The sequence below is a fragment of the Anas platyrhynchos genome, chromosome 13 (assembly GCF_047663525.1).
Source record: "Anas platyrhynchos isolate ZD024472 breed Pekin duck chromosome 13, IASCAAS_PekinDuck_T2T, whole genome shotgun sequence".
Lineage (NCBI taxonomy): Eukaryota > Metazoa > Chordata > Aves > Anseriformes > Anatidae > Anas > Anas platyrhynchos.
In genome coordinates this window covers 18,506,966-18,529,304 of record NC_092599.1, presented here as the reverse complement: position 1 = coordinate 18,529,304, position 22,339 = coordinate 18,506,966, and the positions used below count along the sequence as shown (strand labels likewise).

At 36.1% G+C, this 22,339-nt stretch overlaps 1 protein-coding gene across 19 annotated transcripts in view; it reads left to right on the top strand.

The window, feature by feature from the left end:
- Window positions 1–16,592, top strand: part of IQSEC1 (IQ motif and Sec7 domain ArfGEF 1) — a 342,853-nt gene extending 326,261 nt beyond the window's left edge. For 12 of the 19 annotated variants that reach the window (XM_038186147.2, XM_038186144.2, XM_038186149.2 and 9 more), the window contains 4 exons: window positions 1,703–1,876; window positions 3,118–3,294; window positions 10,472–10,521; window positions 11,834–16,592. In XM_038186147.2, the coding sequence (XP_038042075.1) occupies window positions 1,703–1,876; window positions 3,118–3,294; window positions 10,472–10,521; window positions 11,834–12,439 (1,007 nt within the window). In that variant the 3' untranslated portion in view covers window positions 12,440–16,592. The remainder of the gene's footprint in view (window positions 1–1,702; window positions 1,877–3,117; window positions 3,295–10,471; window positions 10,522–11,833) is intronic. The other 7 variants (XM_038186148.2, XM_038186145.2, XM_038186151.2 and 4 more) reach the window with 3 other exon arrangements.
- The last annotated feature ends 5,747 nt before the right edge of the window (window positions 16,593–22,339 follow it).

Sequence of the window (22,339 nt, the reverse complement as noted above, 5' to 3'; positions counted from 1 at the left end):
AAGATGAAAGTGTAGTTTACGTTTTTGGTCAAAATAACTGAAAATACACAGGGCAAGTAGATCATTTTATAAAGAATATATCTTAAACCTATAAATACTTATGTAACACTTCCTGATGCTTGATTAATATGATGTAGAGAAGTATCATATGGTAATGAAATATTTTGTTTGTATAATATGTGAATTTTTCTTATTGCTTTTGTTTGTTCTTTTGTGAAGGTAGTCCATGTGACTTTGAGGTTACTGAATTTCTTTGCTTGTTGAGTTTCATAACCATCTTTATCTCCAGTGGTGCACTTTTTAGAGCACTACAAACTTTCTAGAGGTTGCTGCATATCCATTTTCAGTGTTCAGCAGATGCTATCCACTTCTGTTTCTTTGCTTAGCAGCAGACCCCACAGTATTTTTGATCATTTGTCTGTATTCTGAGCAACAGCAGCTGCAGACATGTGAAGGCAACTGTCTTATTTGATTGAAGGTAGATGCTATTGTCACGTGTTGAGGAGAAGCAGATCAGCAAGAATTTGCTGTTGTGCAGGATGCTGATATCAGACCCTGGCAGAAGCCCCCCCCCAAATTCTCTCATTCTTCTCTGTGTCCCTTGAAGCTTGTGGTAGTTGGCAGGTTTTTTTCGCCTGAAAAAAATGGTAAATTACCTTGTTTCACTTTTCGTTGTGACTCTTTGATTTTGAAATTATCTTTTTTTTTTTTAAGATAAAAAAAGAGTAACATTTGCATTTTTTAGTTAATATTTTCAGTCTATGCATTGTTGAAACATAATGGCTTTGAGGGAAGAGACTATCTAATATCACCTCCTGGTTCTTGAGTAAGTGAATTTTTAGTACATGGGAGAAGTTGGACTTCAGGTTGAAAAATTAATTAAATATTAATTAATATGTGAATAACAAGTGAATAAAAGTGAATTGGGATGAATGTTTTGAGTTGTTCTGACATCCTGTTTCTACAGGTCTGTGATTGAAGCAAAGACTGATTCTGGTTTTTGTAGCAGAACATATCTTCTCTATATGCTGTCTTTCTGTGAACGAACCTTTTATCTCAACTACGAAATATTTTTGAACAGCTGTTAAAATCAGTATTCTTGAATGTACAGTTAAAGAGACAAAAAGAGTTTACTGAAAATTCTGCTTTTTATGTGATGATGCCCACAAAATGGGCCAAAAAGGGCGGGGGGGGATCACCCTCTTACTTCTGTGTCACGTAATTTCATAGATAATTTTAAATTAAAAAACAAAAAGCAAAGAAGGATGTCCAGGAACAAAACCTAATAAGAAATATTAAAAGCTGTACAAGCTAGTGTGTGTGTCTGTCTTCCTGCAAATGTTGGGTTAAAAATACAAGACAGTTTCTAGTACTTAAGTACTTGAGATGTATTGGAGTAGTCTTTGGTCATAGTTTATTAAGGCAGGTGATGTGATCCATTCCATGAAACAAAAATCAAACTTTTTTTTTTTTTCCCTAGGATTTTTCTTTTATACTGTGCATTGTACCTTGGGGGTAACAGTTGAATAAGGACTCTCAATATTTATTCTGTATTTTGACAGTTAAACAGTTCCAAAATACGTTACAGATTTTCATTCTTCTGTGCCCATTGACTTTTACTTCCCTGATTTTGTCCCCTGTATGAGTTAGAGAAATGATCAGAGCTTCAGTATTCATGTTTTTTCTTCACTATTTCTTCTAGATTATCCCAATGGTATACGGCTCACATCAGCTGTTCCAGGAGCAGATATCAAAGTACTAATAAATTTCAATGCACCAAATCCTCAGGACAGGAAGAAGTTTACAGATGATTTGAGGGAGTCAATTGCAGAGGTTCAAGAAATGGAAAAGCACAGAATAGAGTGTAAGTACAAAGGTACATATAATAGAACATTTTCAAACTAATCAAAATAAGAAAAGTTTTAATGTATGTATAACCAATTAGAACTTTTCAAGTGTTCAAAAGAATGTGGATCTTTTTTTCCATGGCTTTGCTTCCAGAAAGAGGAAAAAAACAATTATCTCTTAAGCTTCATTTCAGTTAATTTACCATTATTTAGCAAAGTGTAGATGCAGTGGAAAGTTAGCATGAACGAACAGCAACTAGCAATGAGCAGAGGGGAGGTGGATTTGTCATTTGTCGTATAATTACAGTAAGCATATTAGGGATAATTTCCATGGCTCTGAAATTTTTAATGATGGCCCTTCAAAGAAATTTCCACTGAATTTATTGATGTGATGGAGGGAAGGGCTGCCACCCAGAGGGACCTGGACAGGCTTGAGAGATGGGCTCATGCAAACCTCAAGGAGTTTAACAAGGCCCAGTGCAAGGTCCTGTGCCTGGGCCAGGGCAATCTCAAACACAAATATGGACTGGGCAGAGAGAATGTATTGAGAGCAGCCCTGAGGAGAAGGCATTGGGGGTGTTAGTTGATGAAAAACTCACCATGAGCCAGCAATGTGCACTCGCAGCCCAGAAATCCACCTGTATCCTGGGCTGCATCTAAAGAAGCATGGCCAGCAGGCCAAGGGAGGTGATTCTTCCCCTCTGCTCTGGTCTTGTGAGACCCCACAAGACCAGAGCAGAGCCCTGAGTTCATCTCTGGGCAATCCCAAGCATCAGAAAGGCTTGGACCTGTTGCAGCAAGTCCAGAGGAGGCAACGAGGATGCTCAGAGGGCTGGAGCACCCCTCCTGGCCATGGCAGGGGTTGGGACTGGTTGGGCTTTAGGTCCCTTCCAACCCAAACCATTCTATGACTTTATGATTCCGTGAATTGTTCTTCACTTCTACATCTGTATTCCCGTATTCTCTTAATTAGGTGACTACCATACAAATCCATATGTTTTGCTGGATGTTATGTGGCAGTCTAACCATGGAATTTTATCTGATTTTATCTTCTGATTTTCCAGCAGAGGAATAGCCTTTGATCCTTCAGGTTGTGCTATTAAGTTGTTAGTACAGAGCTGAAGTTCCTGTCTGGCATTTAACTGCCAAAATGAACTCGTATCTGTTGTTCATAGTAATACACTAATACACATACGTAAATTGTGACATTACTGTGTGCTTCACTGTAGCCAATAACTATGAATTGCAAAATCATTCTCTTTTGTTTCAGCTGAGCTAGAAAAGCAGAAGGGGGTGGTGCGTCCAAGCATGTCTCAATGCTCCAGTCTGAAAAAAGATTCTGGCAATGGGACACTGAACAGAGCTTGCCTGGATGACAGCTATGCTACTGGGGAAGGACTGAAAAGAAGTGCTCTGAGCAGCTCCCTTAGAGACTTGTCTGAAGCAGGTAAGCACTGCCTTTGTTTCCTTGCACTGAATACTGCATGCAAAGATGTGTGGATGATGCATATAAGGCCCAGCTCGCAGTGGGCTTTGAGAACTAGTAACACTGAAACTTCAAACGTTCTTAATAGCTCCTCTCTCATAGTTTGTGTTTAATTTCTGTTTTTTGTTTTTTTTTTTTTACTCTTGTTCTATTGAGCAACAACTATTTGAAAACATTTAAACGATTAAATTGCTATAGATACTTAAAAGGAGACTGAAGGCAGAGGAAAAACTGTAAGTGTTTTATAGAAAAAAATGGTTGACTTCTGCTAGGAGTAACCCACTTAGTGTGCTTTTCTCCTTTTCTTCCCCTTTGCTTCTTCCCCTTGATAAAAGTAGGATGTAGGATTAGGAAAAAAAAAAAAAGGTCTCTCTACCACAATAATTGCTTTCTGTGTATTTTGTGCTCAAGTGTACCTGTGTTACCACATTGATGAATGAAATTGAGTGAAGCCCTACTAAATTGTCCAGAGCTACGTAATTCAGTTATAGTGTCCCTGATTCTATTTTATCATTTTGCAACTCAAGATAAAGTTCATAATTATTACAAAAGAGGTTGTTGTGAAATACTGTTGCCAATAAAATAAAAGAAGCCCTCCTGAACAAGAATACTGATATCCTACAAACCACTGACGTGTCTAAGATTTATTAACTGAATAATATAACTAAGGACTGGAAAGGAGTGGTGGTGGGACTTCCTAGCTAAGGAAAAGCTGGGGAAAGTTTGGTATGTTTTATTTTGTGATTTGCCTCTGCAATACACAACTGGCATGCCCATGGTAATACAGACTACCACGGGTAGTAACCTTCTGTTTCAGTGTTAAGCATGATTCCTGTCATTATGCAAATCATATCTGAACACCATGCCCAGTATTCTGAAAGTACTTACAGTGATAGTAGCAATTTTTTCATTTATTTTTATTTTTGAGTTCATAGTCTATGTTGCATACTCCGATTTGTTCTTTTAAATGCAGTGATGTATGTACAGTGCCAGTATAGTCATACTTTCAATGGTATGTATATCTTTGGTAGTAGACACTATGTCGTTGTTTGTGTTTGTTTTTTGTTTGTTGTTTTTTTTAAGTGAAGAAAAGATTCTAGTTATACTGCAAAAAATACAATTTTTGTTAACTGAAATTATAGCCTGTGTTTTGTGGGTATGTGTATGTGTATACAAGTATGTAGAGAGTGAGTTCTTTCAACTGTTTTATTCTCAATTTAGACTTTCATACTCATATGCCCATTTTCTTCATTTAAAAGACTTAGGACCTTGATCCAAAATGAAGTTGAATATTTTTGCTTGATTGGCTTCAATGGATTTTAGATCAAGTCACTAGTCTTCATCACTGTTATGTCTCAGATTTGAGGATACTTTCATCATCCCTTTTTGTTGTTTTGTTTTTATTTCACTAGAATGAGAACTGCCATATTGTTAAATATGTGAGTTCAGTGGGTGTGTTTACACATAAATGTGATTCCTGATTAATTTTTTTCGTCCCAAAGGAATTTTTCATCCCAATCATTCGAACATTGCCATGTATTTAAATTCATTTTACAGGTTTTATGCAATAAACAAGTATTCATAATCATGAATACATCACATTTTAACAGGGCATGCATACAGTTAGCATGCTTATTACTGAAAATAACTTTTTTCCATTATAAAAAATAGATATCACTCACAGACTGGAGGGTTTATCAATGAGTTTGTTAAACCCAACTAAACTTAATTTTAACATTAAAGAGTTGAGAATTATGGAGAGTTTCTGTTTGATCTTGTGCAGTGCAACAGACTTGAAAAATGACATAACTGTTACTTGCTTTATTTGGTATAGTAATTTTAATGTGACTATACATGCTTTTTCCACCTTTTCTCAGTGAACATCTTGAGTGTGAGGTTAATTTTATTTTAATAGGGAGGAGATGATCTACAGAGAAACAAAGAAATCATTTTCAGTTAGCAAGATACTGTGTCCCAGCAATTATAGCATGAAGTTACTTCTGTAGTGAGTTCCTGAGCAAGGCTGCTTCAGTTATTCTTTTTGTGCTATGAAACACTGCACAAAAAGGAGGAGGAACAAGAGTAGTGGGACTGTTTGTGGTTGTGTGTCTCTGTAGGAAAAGATTATTAAAGTGAGTTTTCAAAGGGGTGCTTTCTACATTAAAAATAAAAAATAAAATCTAATCAACATGAGAAAACTGCCTGGCTGCATATTTATGCAGTAAGGCACATAATTACCAACTGAATATTGTGAAAAATAATTGAAACATTTTGAGGATTGATTCAAGGAAGGAGAAATCTGATTGAGCAACATTTTGGTTGGATGGGTATTTGACAAAACTGTTAAAAAAAAAAAAATACTCTCTGCCAGATGTCACAGTAATAAATGGTGGCTGTAGAACCAGACTTTAATTTTTTCTGGTGGAAAACTGTGTGGCTTGATGTTTAAATCTGATAGATGTCATCAGTACCCTGAATGATTCTCATCCCTAAGTTGTAAACCATAAGGAAAGACAAGATTTTTCTGTCAGGAAACAAATGTCAGGAATTGTTTCCTGAGGTTATTTTTCCCTGCATTGATAACCATGATAGCTTAGATCATAATTGTGAAAGAGATGTGAACGAGGGCCTGTTGATTTTACAGATAGCATTGTTCATTGTGGGTTGACAATTACTTCCATGCAATAAAAATCAGAATGGCAACTGGCTGATCAAAGATGTCAATGTGACAAAAGTACTTAGTGCTTTATTTTTTCTCAAAAGAAAAATAGACTATTTTTTATTACACATTCTTGAGCTATAGTTGGGGAAGAGTTTTTGTTCTAAGACCTGGAATTAGATTACTTAAAAATATCAGAAGAAAGATAAATTTCAGTGCAGTTATACCTGAGTTTTGTGAAATCCATTTGGATTTTGACCTTTTCACCAGTTATTCGATATCCAATTCCTTGATAAGGTTTGCAGGAAGGTGTGGAAGCGTTAAGTCCCATTGTAGCCATTAGTATGTGAGAATGATTTCGTCACTAAGGTAGAGCCTGGAGGGAGGATCAGGCTGTTTGAGTTTCTGATCCTGTGTGTCTCTCAGGTTACTTAAGTGACTTTAGGCTAGTCAATCTGAGTGCTGGTGATTTTGAGTTCCCGGAGGACCTACTAATACTTTCACATTGGGCTTATAGTGGTGAGCATGTGTGGAAATCAAACTGTATGCCCCCCATCGCCAGTCTGAAAGGTGGTGATAATACTCATTGCATTGGCTGAAAAATTAAATCATTGGAATCTGCACAGTAGTGCAGGGTGATATAACGACTGCTATGAATATAAATTGCGCTTGTCTCATAACCTTCTGAGCAGTCTCAAAACATTCACAGACCAGGAGAGACCACTTTTAAAAACAGAAACAGAAAAATAGTCTAAACATTAAAATAATTCAAATATACATAATAGTATGTATATTGGATGTGATCTCATTCCTTGACCTTTAACTTTTAAAAACATTTCTGTTTTAACACTTAAAACATCCACCTTCAGGAGAAAAGTAAAAGCCTCTCTCTCTTAAATACTATTTTGCTTGTTTGTTTGTTTATTTTAAATAGTATATCCCAAATTGTAGTGGAAAAGATTATGGAACTTCTGTGCACCATAATCCCCTTAAAAAGACTCTGACTTCATGCAATGACAGAGTCCCTTAATCTGTTACATCAATCTGTGATGGGCTGGTGCAATCCCTTGGCTCCTTCCTCATTTGATGCAGGCAAGGTTACTAGGTTATCTTCTGCTTCCTCTCTCATGGATTTTGCTGCATTGCATAGGATAGAGTATACTAGTGTTCTTTTCCTCCCTTATCAGAAGAGCTTTCTAACCAGGAAGAGGTTGTCCCTGTGTCTTTCCTTGTCACTGTTGTTATATTTCCCTTTCTTCAGTGGAGTAGCAACAGTAATGAACAGGTCATACAATTTAATGATTTTAATAAAATAGATTTGTATGAATCTAATTTTTTTGTGATTTGCCTATGTCAATATCAAATCATTCTCCAAATGTTGTATAAAGACACCCCACTCTGTGTGCAACCACCTTTGTATCAACAAATTGTATCTTCTGTCTTATGGAAAAGACACTGTGCTTTTCCGGTGAAGGAGTTCAGCGAGGTGACTTGCAATTATTGTCTCCTCATCTTCTGGAACTTAATCATTATGCTAAGAATAATCTATGTAAGATGCCAAGAAACTATTTTCACAACTGATCTGTGATCTCAAGACCATACCTGTCTCACCCAGAAAGCACGATCAAAACCTTAATGTTACAAAGAGGCTTTTCTCCCTGAGAAGTGGTCTCTCTGGGTTATGATCAGAGTATATTGTTCAGACAATTTTGAGCCACTTATGTTGGGTAGTACCCATTAAGTCTGTAGCTAGATTGTGGCAGATTCTGCTGCTGCTCTGAATACCAATTTCACAACCTGTGCAGGGTAGAATAATGATTCATTGCTTAAAGAGCTGCTAAATTAGTTTACTTTACCAAAACCTCAATTTAAAACTTTTTTTTCCCCAAAATCTTTCCCCAAGACCTACAAGGCCAAATAATATTTTTTTTTGTAAGATATCAATGTACCATGTAAGCTAGAGATATTTCTGACACATAATATTTGTATCTAACTTCAGTGACTTATTTGAATTAATCAGAAATGCTTATAATAACTCAAATGTTATAAAAATAAATTAAAAACCCACACTAAGTAATGTCCTTAATTTCACATATGACAGAAGTGGTCTTCAGATTCAGTAAATACCACTTTGCTTTATATCACAATAGTTAACTAGTAAGCTAGTACGGAGTTATGCTTACGTACAGTTCTAGCAGAGTCACCTCACCATTTTCTTGAAATGCAATTTGAATGCAGCAGCTCTGGAGAGACATGTTTTAGATGGGATGCCATCTCCAAGGCCAGAGAACAGTCTCGTACATGTATAACCATACGCTGATAGGGCAATGCTCCGGAGGATTTAGTTAATAGCTTTCATATTATGCTGTAGGCCAGTACAGAATTGGGTTCAATTTGTTTTTGAGAAAATAAATGAAGCCCTCTCTCTATAGGGATAATGCCCATCTGAGTGAAATTACAGGCATTTAAAGTAGGACTTCCTATTTGTTCTTGCCTCGTACTTCTTTGTCTTGAAATTATTCTAAGCACAAATCCATCTGTCTCTTTCTGTCCTTTTATACTGTGTTCATGGTTATTTTATTAAAGTACTTTGACTCCTGCAACATGCAAATGACATTAGATATTCCTGTTTTCCTTTTTTTTTTTTGGTGGCCACATCTAATGATTTATGGCAACTGTCAGTCTTATTTGCAATATTGACTGCTAAGTTAAGAGGTGGCTATCTTTCTGTGGTTTTGCATCCACAAAGTGGGAGTTAGTTGACTGTTAATCAGTAGTAATCCCACAAGCAGAGCGAAAAAAGATCGAAGCATGACTAGAAGTAAAAATAAAGGATTATTGAAACCAGTTTTTCTTGGAGGATTCACACGATAGCACAGTTATGGTTTTGGTGAGGCTAAAACTTGCAGCAAGGAGTGTATGGCCTGGCAGGTTTGCTCAAAATTCCAGCAAATTTAAGAGCTTACTAACACGACCACAAACACCTTTCCGTGAATTTAATGTCAATGCAGGGGGTGTACTGGAGGATAACCCTCAGTGGTAATGAGAGGGGGGTTGCAGTAACCTGCAGAGGTCAGTAGCTCTTGAGAAACTTGTGTAGCAGGGCTGCCTCCCATGACCAGCAGTGTCAAAGTTGTGCTCATAGCTCCAATAGGCGATAATCTTAGATCATACTGATCTATAAGGCATATGGGTAGTCTGAACTGGTCCTTGAGAGGCCTTATCAAGAAAAAAGTTGAATCTCCCAGGAAGCACTTAGAAACCAGTCCTAAAATTCTTCTCTTTAACTGAGATACGCAGCAGATACTAAGGGGCTTCAGGACTTCCAAAAATGAAGGTCTGTGGCTTATGGGGTCACGATGCCAAAACCCTCGCATTGCTCTCCAACACCACCTGTTAGAGTAGAAGATTCTGAAGGCAGCTGTGAGCCAGTGCAGGGTGGAGATTCTTTGCTATTTGGCCTTGCAGGAAAACAGCTGCATTGAGAGAAATTCTGTTTCTAAAAAGACAGGGCTTTTAGGGAAGTTTTGAGAACCACTACTCTTCAAAGATTAGCATTATTTAAACACCATTCCGGTATTTTGACACTTCCAAAAGCATCGCTCAACAAGTTGGCTTTTCAAAAATGTCTAATTCCACTGCAGCCATGTGCTATTCTCTCTCCTTTGAAATGAGAGTGAAAATCTGGGATCCTGTGTCCTGTATATAGGCACTGAGGTATTCTGGCTCTTTAGGCAAGCAGCCCGGAGTTTCATGTATAGTTTTAGGCAATGGACTTTGGCAATTTGAGAATGTTGGAGCAAACAACAAATGCATCAAACTTAAATACAAAGCACTGCACAGCTAAACAAACAAAATCTAGCCATAATATCAAGACAGATTCCAATTTTATTAATTAAAAATTAAGTTTAGTTTCTTTTAAACATCATGAAAAAAGGTTATATGAAATCCACTGAGGTTCAAACGTGAAAAGCAAATGATGAAACCAATGCCCCCTAGCCTCCCCCCACACTGAAGTTCAGAACATGCCAATATTAAATTATGCATTTAAACTAGTACCACCTCACAAGTATCTATCAGTGCTACCAATCTTTAAAGAAAGCTTCACAACAATTAGATACCAGGAAATTGAACAATTTAAAATTGTTGCTGGTCAATATCATGACCATACCTCTAAATATGGATGTTAAATTATGTGTGTCTTAAGAGTTGTACAAATTAAAAAATCACACCCTGGTAATGATAGTTGATTCACAACCTTTTAAGTTGCCCTCAGGTACAGAAACTTAATATAACTAATGGCCTTTAAAAATCTAAGTTTCTGCCTTAGTAGCTACTGTGTAAGTCCAGTGCAATGTTAACCCCCTGCAGCCCCTCTAGTTGCATTTAGAAACTCCTGTAGCAATTCAGGGAAAGCAGCTGTTTTTCACCTGGGTCTTGTCTGAGTCTCTAATCTATGGTGTTGCATGTCCTGGGCAGGCAAGCGTGGGCGACGCAGCAGTGCAGGATCGCTAGACAGCAATATGGAAGTAAGTAGGAAGTTACTGATGTCTAGCTGGATGTGATGATGTGCATTTCAAACCTTTCTTTTATATACATATTTTTTTGCTCTTTTTTCTTCTAACATATAACCTGCCTGCCTCAAATAAAATGCATGCCTAGGCTACTCACTTTGTATTCTTCCAGCTTAAAAAGCACTGACAGCTTGTTTTAGACCAATGCCATTTTTGGTTTGAGCTAACCTTGTTCCCTTTGTTCCTGCAAGCATGGTTAAATGAATATGACGTGTCCTTTTGCCACCATTTCAGTCTGGTCCCAGCTTAAAAGCCCACTTGCTCTTTGTTACAAAGTACACTGTTCTTGCTGTTTGATATTTAGCTAAAATTATTGACGTTCATGCTCAACCATTCCCATTGCTTATTTTCTAGTTAAATTGCTAAGTGTATGCAGTCATGACACCATGGAATTGCACAGATAGGGCATGGGAGGAAAAAAATAATGAGACAGGTGAATTCAATGTGGATTTCATGAGATTTCATTCATCTTCAAACCATTTATATATATTGTTCATGTCTCTGAATTCAGCTTGCAGATTTTTTTTTCCTTTTCTTTCTTTTTTTTTTTCGTTTGCTTTAGGTAGACTGCAGTTTAAATCTAGCACACTTTGCATAATAACTGTTGTGTCCCGTAGCTCTTTACAAAATATAAACCCCAAACTTCCAGAAACTAAATAGACTATTCCAGGCTAAATAATAAAAAACATTGGACCACAGGTCAGAAAAACACAATCACATAGAAATGTTAGTGACAAAAGTGGTTTGGTTCTGTTTAACACATACTTTAGAGGCAGGTTTGAGAAGCAGCACTGTGGTATACAGTAGTAACAAACTACTATAAAAAATTAAGTACTGTTTTGAAATCTGAATTGTAACTGTAATACTTGCTGCTGTTTATTTAACTATTTAGGTTAAATTTAGCATAGTTTTTTTGTTTGTTTTTTAAAAAAAAAGCAAGTATGTTTTCTTTTTTTTAAGTATTTTAAAATGTAATTTTCATTTAAAAACACACTCCTTAGTATTACGTCATGTTGCTTTTTCGTGACATTTTTGTTATTTAAAGCAATAGGTTTCAATATTAAAGTATTAATGCTTATAAACATCCCAAGAAGGGCACAAATACCTTATTGGCAACTTAGAGAAGGTGGAAGTAAAATTTTCCTAGAACTCTTGACATAGTCCACCCATGTGAGCACTGAAGGAGGAGTTTGTGGGTCAGTGTGAACTTTTTATTTTAAACATTTTAAGATTTTTTTAATTTTTATTTCTATTAATTTCTTTTTAGGGGTCCATCATTAGCAGTCCTCACATGCGCCGAAGAGCTACATCAACCCGAGAGTGTCCATCTCGCCCTCACCAGACTATGCCTAACTCCTCCTCACTCCTAGGTTCCTTATTTGGTAGTAAAAGGGGAAAGCCTCCTTCCCAAGGTCATCCACCATCTGGCTCATCACAGCAACCTCCGCACCCTCCAGTAATCCCACATCAGCAGCACTCACAGCATCCTTCCGCCATGCATCATGTAGGGCCAGCTGAGGGACAGACGCAGGCACAAGTGCACTCTCACCATTCGCAGTACTGTCATATGCAGCAGAACCCACCACCTTACCACCACCACCACCACTATCACCCTCCCCAGCACATCCAGCACCCACACCAGTATCACCAACATGTGCCACATTCCCAGCATGCGGCACACTCCCAGCATACTCCTTACATGCAGCACCCCCATGCACAGCATACCCACTCTCCTCATCCTCCGCTGCCCCCTCCGCACCCAGGGCACTCTTCTCATCCCCAACACACTCAGCATCACCATGGACCTCCACCACCTCCGTCCACTTCAGCCAGCACTAAGCCCAAACACAGTGGCATCAGCACAATAGTCTAGAACATATTGACCCTCCTAATAACTATAGTTTTAAACACAGTTACAAAGGCACTTACAGGAAGCAACAAATAATATTGTCATTTTTTACCTAGACAAACAATTTAATTATGTGAGCTTAAAGGCTTGCTGATACTAAGTAAAATAATTCAAGTTAGTGCAATCAGTACTGGTTTTACTTACTACTCAATAGACACTTACCATCCAGTTAGTTCTTATTTTCAAACTGCCTTGAAAACATGCTGCTTGCTGAATATGAGTAAAGCTACCTTTTACACCAAATCCCTTGACAATTTTACGTGCATAATAAAATCTTAGTCTATGAAAAAAGGAAAAAAGTGATTCAGAACCAAGTGTTGCATTCTTGCTCTTTTATTGTCAATGGGCAAAAAATAAGTAGACCTGATATGGTTGATGAAAGTACGTAAGTAAACTTTATATAATATAAATATATACATACAAATATATATATACTGTATAGTTAACATTTGTGCTTGGAAAGAAATTTTTTCAGTCCACAAAACTAGCAATATAGACTTTACAAGGAATTCCACTTACTTGATAGGACAGTATAATAGATGAATAGCGTATGAAAGAGTAGACCAAAAACACTAAATGTTAGAAACAAATTTCAGACATTTCAATATTTTCATTAGAAGTCCTCAGGACTTGCTAAGATTTCTAAGCAATCATTACTAAATGTGCCAAGTAACATAGCATTTAAATGTTGTAGTCAAATACTGCTTTGTATAAATCCTTATTTTATTAACATGATAATATCATACGTAATCAGTATTATAACTGCTCTGCTATTTCAGGTAAGCAAACTTGTTAAGATGCAGTAATTATACCATAGCAATGTAGGATGACCATGTACATGGTCATCTTCAAGCATTGGTCACACAAATTCTTAGACACTTTAAAGGCTGTGATAACTGTGAATTTACATGATCCACATTTCGTTTGTATGCATATGATTTAATGAACACACATGAAGAGTTACAACAGGTGCATGTATACACTGCAAAAACATTCATCTCAAACATGAAAATTGCAAACTTCCATCCTTCTCAGCTACCTTGCTTCCTGTCTACCATAATTCGTTATTTTTAATCCCCCAATTAAGCTGAATTCTAGTGTGAGAGTGTTTCCAGGTGGAAGCACTCTGAAATTTGAAGGTTTGTTTTAGAATTTAGTATAGGGTTTTTATATATATACATATATATATATATATACACATGTAAATATATATGTGTGTATATATATATATATAAAATCTGTAATTCCATGTAGCCATGCACTAGCAACAAAGTGGCTTCACCATTTTTACTCATCACATTTGTTAGTTTGAAAGTACCTAGCACTCAGCAGGCTGAGTTTATGCTCAAACCCTCACTTTCATAGTCCAGTTAGTTGCAAGACATCACATAAAAACAGGCTGTGCTGTTGTTGCTTATGTGTTGTAATCAAACCATTTGCAAATTTATAAAACTTTTATCCCTAAATCCTGTACAAAGTTATACATGGCACCTACTTTGTAGTTTCAGCATTTTGAGCCACTGCAAGGACTTTACACCTAAACAGTAGAGACAAAGGAATTGCAACTGCAAAACTGTACCAGCCTAAAAGCAAACCTTGAAGAGGACGAGCAAAAAGTTCCAGTATGAGATGGGTAAAAGTAATAATAATCAGTCAATTTTATATTTAATAATATTTTTCAGGAGTAATGAGGAAATCACATTGAAATTGAAAGAAATTGAAATGCAAGTAAGAGAGTAACTTTTCATTTGGTCTTGCTCATGGAATCTCTAATATTTGGGGTGTTTGTAATTTTTTTCCCCTTTCATACCATTGATATCACAATACCAGCAAAACTGCAAACTGAGCACTTTGTTAACCTCCACAGAGAGCAAATACAGCAATCTAGAGTTTAGCCTTCTGTTTAAAGCTGTCCACGTTTGTTTCCCACATGTGCAATATGTTTTCCTGTTCTGTCCTTCTTTAAATTATCTTCATGAAAAAAAACAAGTGATTACATTATTATTTTTAAGTATCACTCACACTATTCTAAATTCTGCGGCTTACCTTAAGAGGGCTCATACAGGTCCCCTGAGGCTCTGTTCCTTGCAGTTTAAAAAAATATATACTGTTCTTAGAAGGGAAAGTAGAACTGTCTGCATGTCATCAAATGTTATTAGTGTGAGGCTACACTCTACATATTGTATATTTGCAAAATATATCAGTGTTACTGTTGATATTAGTTGAAGTAAAGTGATAACATATTTCAATATGTAGACTTTTCTTCATACATCTGTACCAATAGTAGAGTCTAATTGTAATTTATAGGTTGTTCCAGAAAAGATAAAAGAGTCATTCAGGTACAAGCATCTTTCAGAAACTGCATCATTTAATTGAAATGGAGGTAAGAATGGTCCTCTTCACTGAGTGACAGTCTGTACTTGTTTCAGATGCAGAGTTATAATGTAAGTAAAATTGCCTGTGTACTGTATAAATGCAGAATACGCAGTAGCAGTTGAGGGGAAAATCTGACTCTAGCTGGGTTACCTAGTTAGCAATGAAGACCTTAAACGTCTCAGATCTGCATTTGCTTTGTTTCAAAACCCCTTTCATTCATTTAAATTAGTTGCATATAAATACTTTATACTTATACTGTAAGCCACATTTTAATGCTTGGCCACGGTTTTTCCACATGCAATTAATTAAACGTTCAGAAGTTGTTACAAATGTGCATGCAAAAAAACATTTGCACATGATTTCATGTACACCTGGGGAAAGAGTATGCCTACCTTATAGGTGCTTTAAGTTACATGTGTAAGATCACAGACCATTTTGAGAATAGTTTAAAAAAAAAATGGTCATATAAGAGCACAGTAACTGTAAACGCGATTTCAATATAGTGATGAGAAACTGCACTTTTTATTTTAATTGTGTTTTTACGTACTTAAAACAAACAAATGTGTCTTGGTGTTAGAATAAGTCTTAAGAACTTTGCTGCTTATCTAGGGTTGTAGTATAACCTCTCTGATTCCATCCTTGGTTAACAATTGCTTAGAACAGTGTGGATCGTGCCTAGAATAGGAAAATGATAATACATTAACACTGTGTGGTTAAGAAAAATTATTTATTTTTTTAGCCTGCAGGCAGGAGTAGAATTGAGAGGGTTTTTTCTCAAGTGCCATTGCCAATTAATACTGGTACAGAACTGCTTGGAGTGACCATGGTTCTCTTTTCCCATAAAAAAATGTGGCAAAATAGTAATGCTGATTTGAAAAAATGAAAGGTGTGAATGAAAACTAAAGAGTGAAGGTGTGGCAACTAAAATCTTTTCTGGGACAACAATGAAATATATATCTGGGGTTTTTATTTTTTTAAGTTAAGAATGAAATGTACAACAATGTAAAAACAAAACAAAAAAAACAGTTCATCCTAATATAATGTACGTCTTGTATCGCTAAAAAAAAAAGTCTATCATACAGTGTAGAATGATTTTCCCATCATGTACTGCATGCAGCAGAAGCCTCTTGTTTCTTGATAAAATGAGCTGAAAGACAGTCAGCAGATATTTAAACAATGAATCTCTAGATGTTGACTTGCTGTTCCATATGAAGCTGTGTGTTTTCTGCAGTTGAGCATGCATTTTGCTGTTCCGTTGTAAAATATCATCGCACTTCTTGCCTGCGAAATGGATTATTGTGTATATATTTAAAAGAAAAGTGAAACCAATAACAAGATTAAATTTGGAAAACAGAAAAGGGGGTGGTAAAAATGGGACCAAGTAGGGGGAGTAGATAATTCTCTAAATTGTACATAGTGTGTAAATTAGTATTACTTTAAGTCTGCAGTCACTTGGAGGTTGCCTACAGTACCTATCTCCTGCTAGGAACTTATATCAGCTTTGAGTTGTATTAAACTGTTAGAATTAGGTCTTGAATGCAGACTGTTACAGACTTCAAAAAACATTACACTTACAAGAAGCTTCTGTTCTGGGGAGGCTTGAGACCCCTTTTGTAACTATGGGGAAGAAAGGAGTGCTTTCATTTTAATATGCATTCTGTTTGTAAGTAGTAACAGACCCTATTGATGTAAAACTATAACTGTGATCATGTGGAGAAATCAAATAAATCATTTAAAACTATTTGTTTCTCATTTTGTGTACTCCAAGAACTTCAGCTCTTCAGACTTGAAGGAAATTCCTTCTGGAGTCAATTGGAATTTCTGCTACACACTTCAAAAGGGCCAATGTTTCAGTCTTCATCTCAAATTAAAGATAAGTTGATGGAAATAATGGTTAGTACTGTGGAGACTGTGACCACTTCTCAATAGGTTTTGATTTCTTTTGGTGACGCTGTAAATATATTTAGATCCAAAGAACAATAAAGGGCAATAAATACAACACCTAGATCTGCAGACAATGAGAGAGAACACAGAAGTGGTTCTTGGGAATTTGGTAATATTTAGTAATATTTACCAAAACACTTTAACATTGAAAAACATGAACCGGATTTTGAATCTTTTTAAATATGAGCTGTCCAGCATGTTAAACTGATCCGATTATTCTTTTGGCTATCACATTTCCATAGGAGTTCATGTTAAGATGATTGTCTTCCCCTGACTCTTAAGTGTTTCAAGTTTGTCCTTCCCAGGAATACAGTCTTTCATTTCGTAATTGTAACCTACATTCTTTGGATCTAACTTTGAGAGTATTCATCGCGCCCATTGGCAGGGAACATCATACTTCAGTAAGTGATGTAACTAGTTGAGTGTTAGCCAGTTGTACCCATACTTGTATTTGTTTGCTGTGTCTTAATTTACACCACTACAGAGGCATATTTGCCTCACATGGCCTTCACAGTATTTGATGTTACACTTATGCAACTTACTTTAGGTAATAACCTGTGACATTTTCAATTGTTTTTATACTACTTTTGTTGATTTCCTAGATTTCAAGTGGATTACAGTGTGTCTAAAGTCTCAGTTAAAACTAATGGTTAGCTGTCAATTTAAACTAAGTATTATGTTTGCTTATTTTTTCTCTGAATTTTAGGAGATTCTTGAATTGTTTTGAGGGAATAGTCAACTATGACCTATATCTGAATGGCTGTTATTTCAGAATGTACATCTTGATCAATGTTTTTTTTTTTGATAGGTAAGTACCCATTTATCACTAGATACTACCAACATGTCATCTCCTTGAGCTGTGTGACTCTCTGGAGGATAGCTGATGCTATCATACAAGCATTCTGTTACTGGAAATAGAAAAAATTGCAGTGCTGTTCTTTAATGGTCCTTCTATTCCTGTTTTAGAAACTGATTTTAAGAATTTAAAGACATCTGTCTTTGGAGAAGCCAAGTACTCTGTCTTCTTTAATCTCTAAAAGCCTCTAAATATTGCTATTATAAATAATCTGTCTTTATTTCCTGATCTGTCTTAAAAGTGGGATGTAAATAACGTCTCTAAATAATGTCTACCTAAACTAAGACAAGAGTGAAAGCATTTACAATCTGGCACTATTGAAGAAAATGTCAAACAGCTAAAGAAACCTCTGCATAAATTGTCATTTGTGGGATAGATGGGCACCAGTTGGAGTAATGCTAGGTAACTTAATGAAGAGAAGAATGAATGTAGGTTAAGCATGTGATAGTGTAATGCTCAGTGATTTTTTTCTTAATTTTAATATCTTTGTTTGTGATGCTCATCTTAAATCTTGATGGAATTGCCTTCCTCGAATCTCTGATAAAACTTGTATATACATACCTAGTAAAAAGCGCCTATATTGCCTTCTTACTGAAGATGGCCAATGTAACCCTAAGATAAGGAAAAGACCCAGGTTTTTTGTCATGACTTGTAATTGGGAAACACATCTTTTGCAAGTCAGAAGTCTAATGTTTGAAAACTTTTCCTAAAAATTGTTCCATATTTGTCCATTGTCTTTGTATGCATTTGTCAATAATACATTAATTACATAAATGAATTTTCATGCAATAAGAAGCTACTTCAAGCTCTTCTATATAGCATCTTTTTAGCAGGGGGTAACTTTCAGATATTTTATGTGTTATTTTAGTTCAAAGAAAGAAATCCAATATTGAAATGACAAGAAAATGAACTACAGATCTTTATATGTTTTAAGGCGAAGATTTATGCTTTATCTGTGTCTCTTCAGGTTTTTGTTGACTTTACAATCTGATGAATCATGAATTCTAACTTCTTTTTTTCCAGTTTGCCTCGATGGTTGATTTTTTTATTCATAAAGTTCATAAAAACAGGTGTAGTAGCATTTTAGCGTATATTTATTTGGAATATGTTAAACAGTTGCTTAATGTTGAATTCATCAACTATGACTTGTGCATGTGAGATTTGGGAGCTGCAGTTTATGTTATTTCGATTAATTTAATGTAAGTATGTCCTGAATATCTTCCTTAGTTGTAATGGGCACTGTTGCTTATCCTTCAACATTTTAGGCTGAGCTTGAAACACTTTAAGCCAACTTAATGTCTTTTCTGCAGTTACTCAAACAACTGTCAGAATTATGATGCTGCTAGAATTGTGTGATAAATTATGCTTAAGCATGGGTATGTACTGACAAACGTATTTGTATAAGACAAACACTGTTCTTACCGTAACATGCAACAATATATCTGTACTGGTGTTATAGCTGTATTATATACACCTTTTCCAAAAGGAAGCATATTGGATTTTTAGATTGTTTACTTTAGATTGTTTTTCTTAGTGATTTTAGCCACCATACTTTGTTGATATAAAATTTGATAGAAACATCTAAAATCCCAAATGATGAAATAACGATTTATTTTAGATATATTTTAGTAGACTTAATTTTTGTTTCCTTCAAGAATTACAGCGAAATCCTGAATTACTTTGTAAAACTAAGTCAATTGCAGGATGAGACTGATTGTGAATGTTAGGGAGACCTTAAATTAAGATCTTTGCCTGAAGTAGCATGCTAAATCTAATTTAAATGAAAGTTGTGTGGGTGAAGCTGACTTGAAATCATCACTCTTCCAAATGCTTAGATCTGTTATTTTTGCCATATGTATAAATGCGTGCTTTTAGGATAAAATGTTATGAAAAAAAAGATCCCCTTTATTTAGCATTTTGCAATAACTGAGATGTGAAATTAGCATCATGGTTCACAAGACACAGCCAGCTCAAATAAATCACACAAGCATACAATTTATCAGGTGCGTTGTAAAATGGCAAACACAACTTCAGTGTTCATTTATTTCTTCACATTTAAACTCAGCAATTTAAACAGATATGTATAATGAGCAGAGAAAAAATTAATCCACCTTTAATAAGATGAATAGAGTAAATTCATTCTAACTAATGAAATGTTATGCATGCATAGTGAAAAATGCTTTGTCTCTACAACTTCTCATTTTTGCTACAAAATAATACCTTAATGTGCTTGACAAAGAAATGTGATTTCTTTTTTCATTTTTCTTTTTTATTTTCTTGTCTAGGGGAATAAAAAGTGCAAGGACTATGCAAGCGTTCTGGGTTATTCAGCAACGGTATCACAATAAGCCAAAGCTTGAAATTAATTAGTTTCCTAACTACCATAATGAAATTGTTTTTAATTAGGAAGCAATCTGACTTTCAGACATTCGGATCCAGCTGTACTGAAAATGTGCAGCCTTTCCTATGCGCGTGATCACTGAGCAGGAGCACATCATTTCCCAAAGCTGTCCAAACCAGTGGTCCCTCTCCCTCACGAGGTCCCCACGTGCCACGTGCTGAGCTCTAGGTCACACAAGGGAACAGGAGAGAGAGCATGGTGGCATTTGTGACTGCACAGAAGGAAATACTGTGATGGGGTGATTGAGGAGAGAAGCAAAGGAGCATGACTAATGCTGGATACATGACCTTGACAGGACTGTGCTTACGCAGGGGGGTACAATTCCTATGAGCACCTTCCTCCTCGATAAGCTCACCATATGCTCTTGATTGATCATTAACTTCATGTTATTGACTGATACTCCTTTATATCCCTCTTCTCTGACAACAGAGAAGAAAAGTTTGTAAAACACTTTAATTTAACATTTTCATCCTGTATGTTGGTTTTTCATCTTTTTGGTAACACTGTCTCTGGTTCTAGCTCAGACCTTAATGTGCCAAAAAAATGGCACAATAGCCATAGTTTGAGATGCTTCTATTGTGCTGCAAAACTCATTTGATAAATCTTAGAGTGGTGACTCCACAGTGTAGCCCAGTGGAAAGTTTGTACTGAGTATTCAAAGTTGGACAGCAAAGACAATTTTGTAACTCTTCATTATTTGAAGTAAAGTACTTTAGAAAATAAAATTCTTAGATGAGATAATTTAATGCCTCATTTTAACCTAAAATGATAGAGCTAATCGGTGATTTGCTTGTAAGTGCCAGTGTAACTTGTGAGGAATCCCTTTCATTAATGATATGTATCTATTTCTTTTTTCAGGTACTTCTTATGATAGCCACAGTACAATAATTCTGGATGCATGCTAACCTGGACAAACGTATTATGCAGTGACAGTGTTAACATCTGTATTTCATTACTTGCATTACTTCCACAGCATGTGACTGGGAACCAAAGTGGAAATACTGGTTTCTGCTCTCACCTTTCCCAAGATTTAATTTGTAAGCCAACTTTCTTTAAAATATTCAGAGACAGGAGAGATGATGCAATGAGTACATCATCACATGCCCACCCCAAAAGGAAGACAATTATGAATTTCAAGTGCAAAAACTTTCCTACTGTCTGACTGAAAAGGAGAAAACAATAATTTTATAAAGAGAGGAGTGGCTACTAAGAGAATTGTATCTATTTTCCTGGCAGGACTGCAAAGATTGACAAATATTTTTGTAAAGCAATTTAGGCCTACAGTGGCACTTTTTCAGTAAGTAAATTATCCACCTCTCAAGTACCTAAGTACTATATTATCTAATACCAGTTTTTAAGTAGTTAGTGAAAAATAAGGTAGAGTAAAAAGGAAAATAAAATTGTAAGGCAATTTCATGATACTCATTTACTGATCTGTATATCTGTTGTGTTAATTCCTTCTCAAGAAAGCAATTCTGTGTGGAATAGACTGAAATGGACATCACTGTGGCAATCATGTTGTTTACAAAACATGAGTTCTGGAGAGCTGAGTGGCTATCTGTTCCAGGAAGGTAGTGATACTGAAGAGTGGTCTAGCAGTTTCAAAGGAAGCTGAAATTATATGAACATGTGGATGAATGGCTGAGTGGCAGAGACAGCAGAGGTGAGTTTTAAACAAAAGCAGGAGAAGTATGTTGGGCACATTGCTAAATCAGAAGGGGGGGAAAGGAGTTTTAGCAGCATATTGTGCAGTTCAATGCAGTTTGAAGATGTTTGTAAGTCAGAATAATGGAATTTAGTCTAATGGAGAGTTGCAGAGAACTGCAGCTGCCAGGAGGGCACTTTCAATTGTGTGTACACAGAGTGTTAGCAAGAATTGCAGGAATGGGACAAAATAAAACGGTGTGATACAATACTGATGTGGACTTGATTTCTCAGTACGGAAACAAAAAGGATTCTCTGTCTGCAAGTGATAGGGCTTCTAGTTTCATGCTGTGGATCTGCTGTCATCCGCCGTGATTTGTTCAGCAATTGGAAGAAAAAAATTCTTTACAGGTATTTCTTCTAGGATATGATCACAGTCCCATTCTCATACTTAGCAAATGAATGCAAAGGGTAGAGCACTCAGATGTTTCAGTTCTTTTGAACTTCCCAATGAGGCTTCTTTTTTTCTGTTGTTTCCCAACTGCCTAGATATGTTTTCAATGTTGTGGATCATATTCTTCAAGCAGTCTGTTAGTGTGCTCTTTGTTTATTCTTCCTTTAATGTAGCTGGGTCACCTCCAGC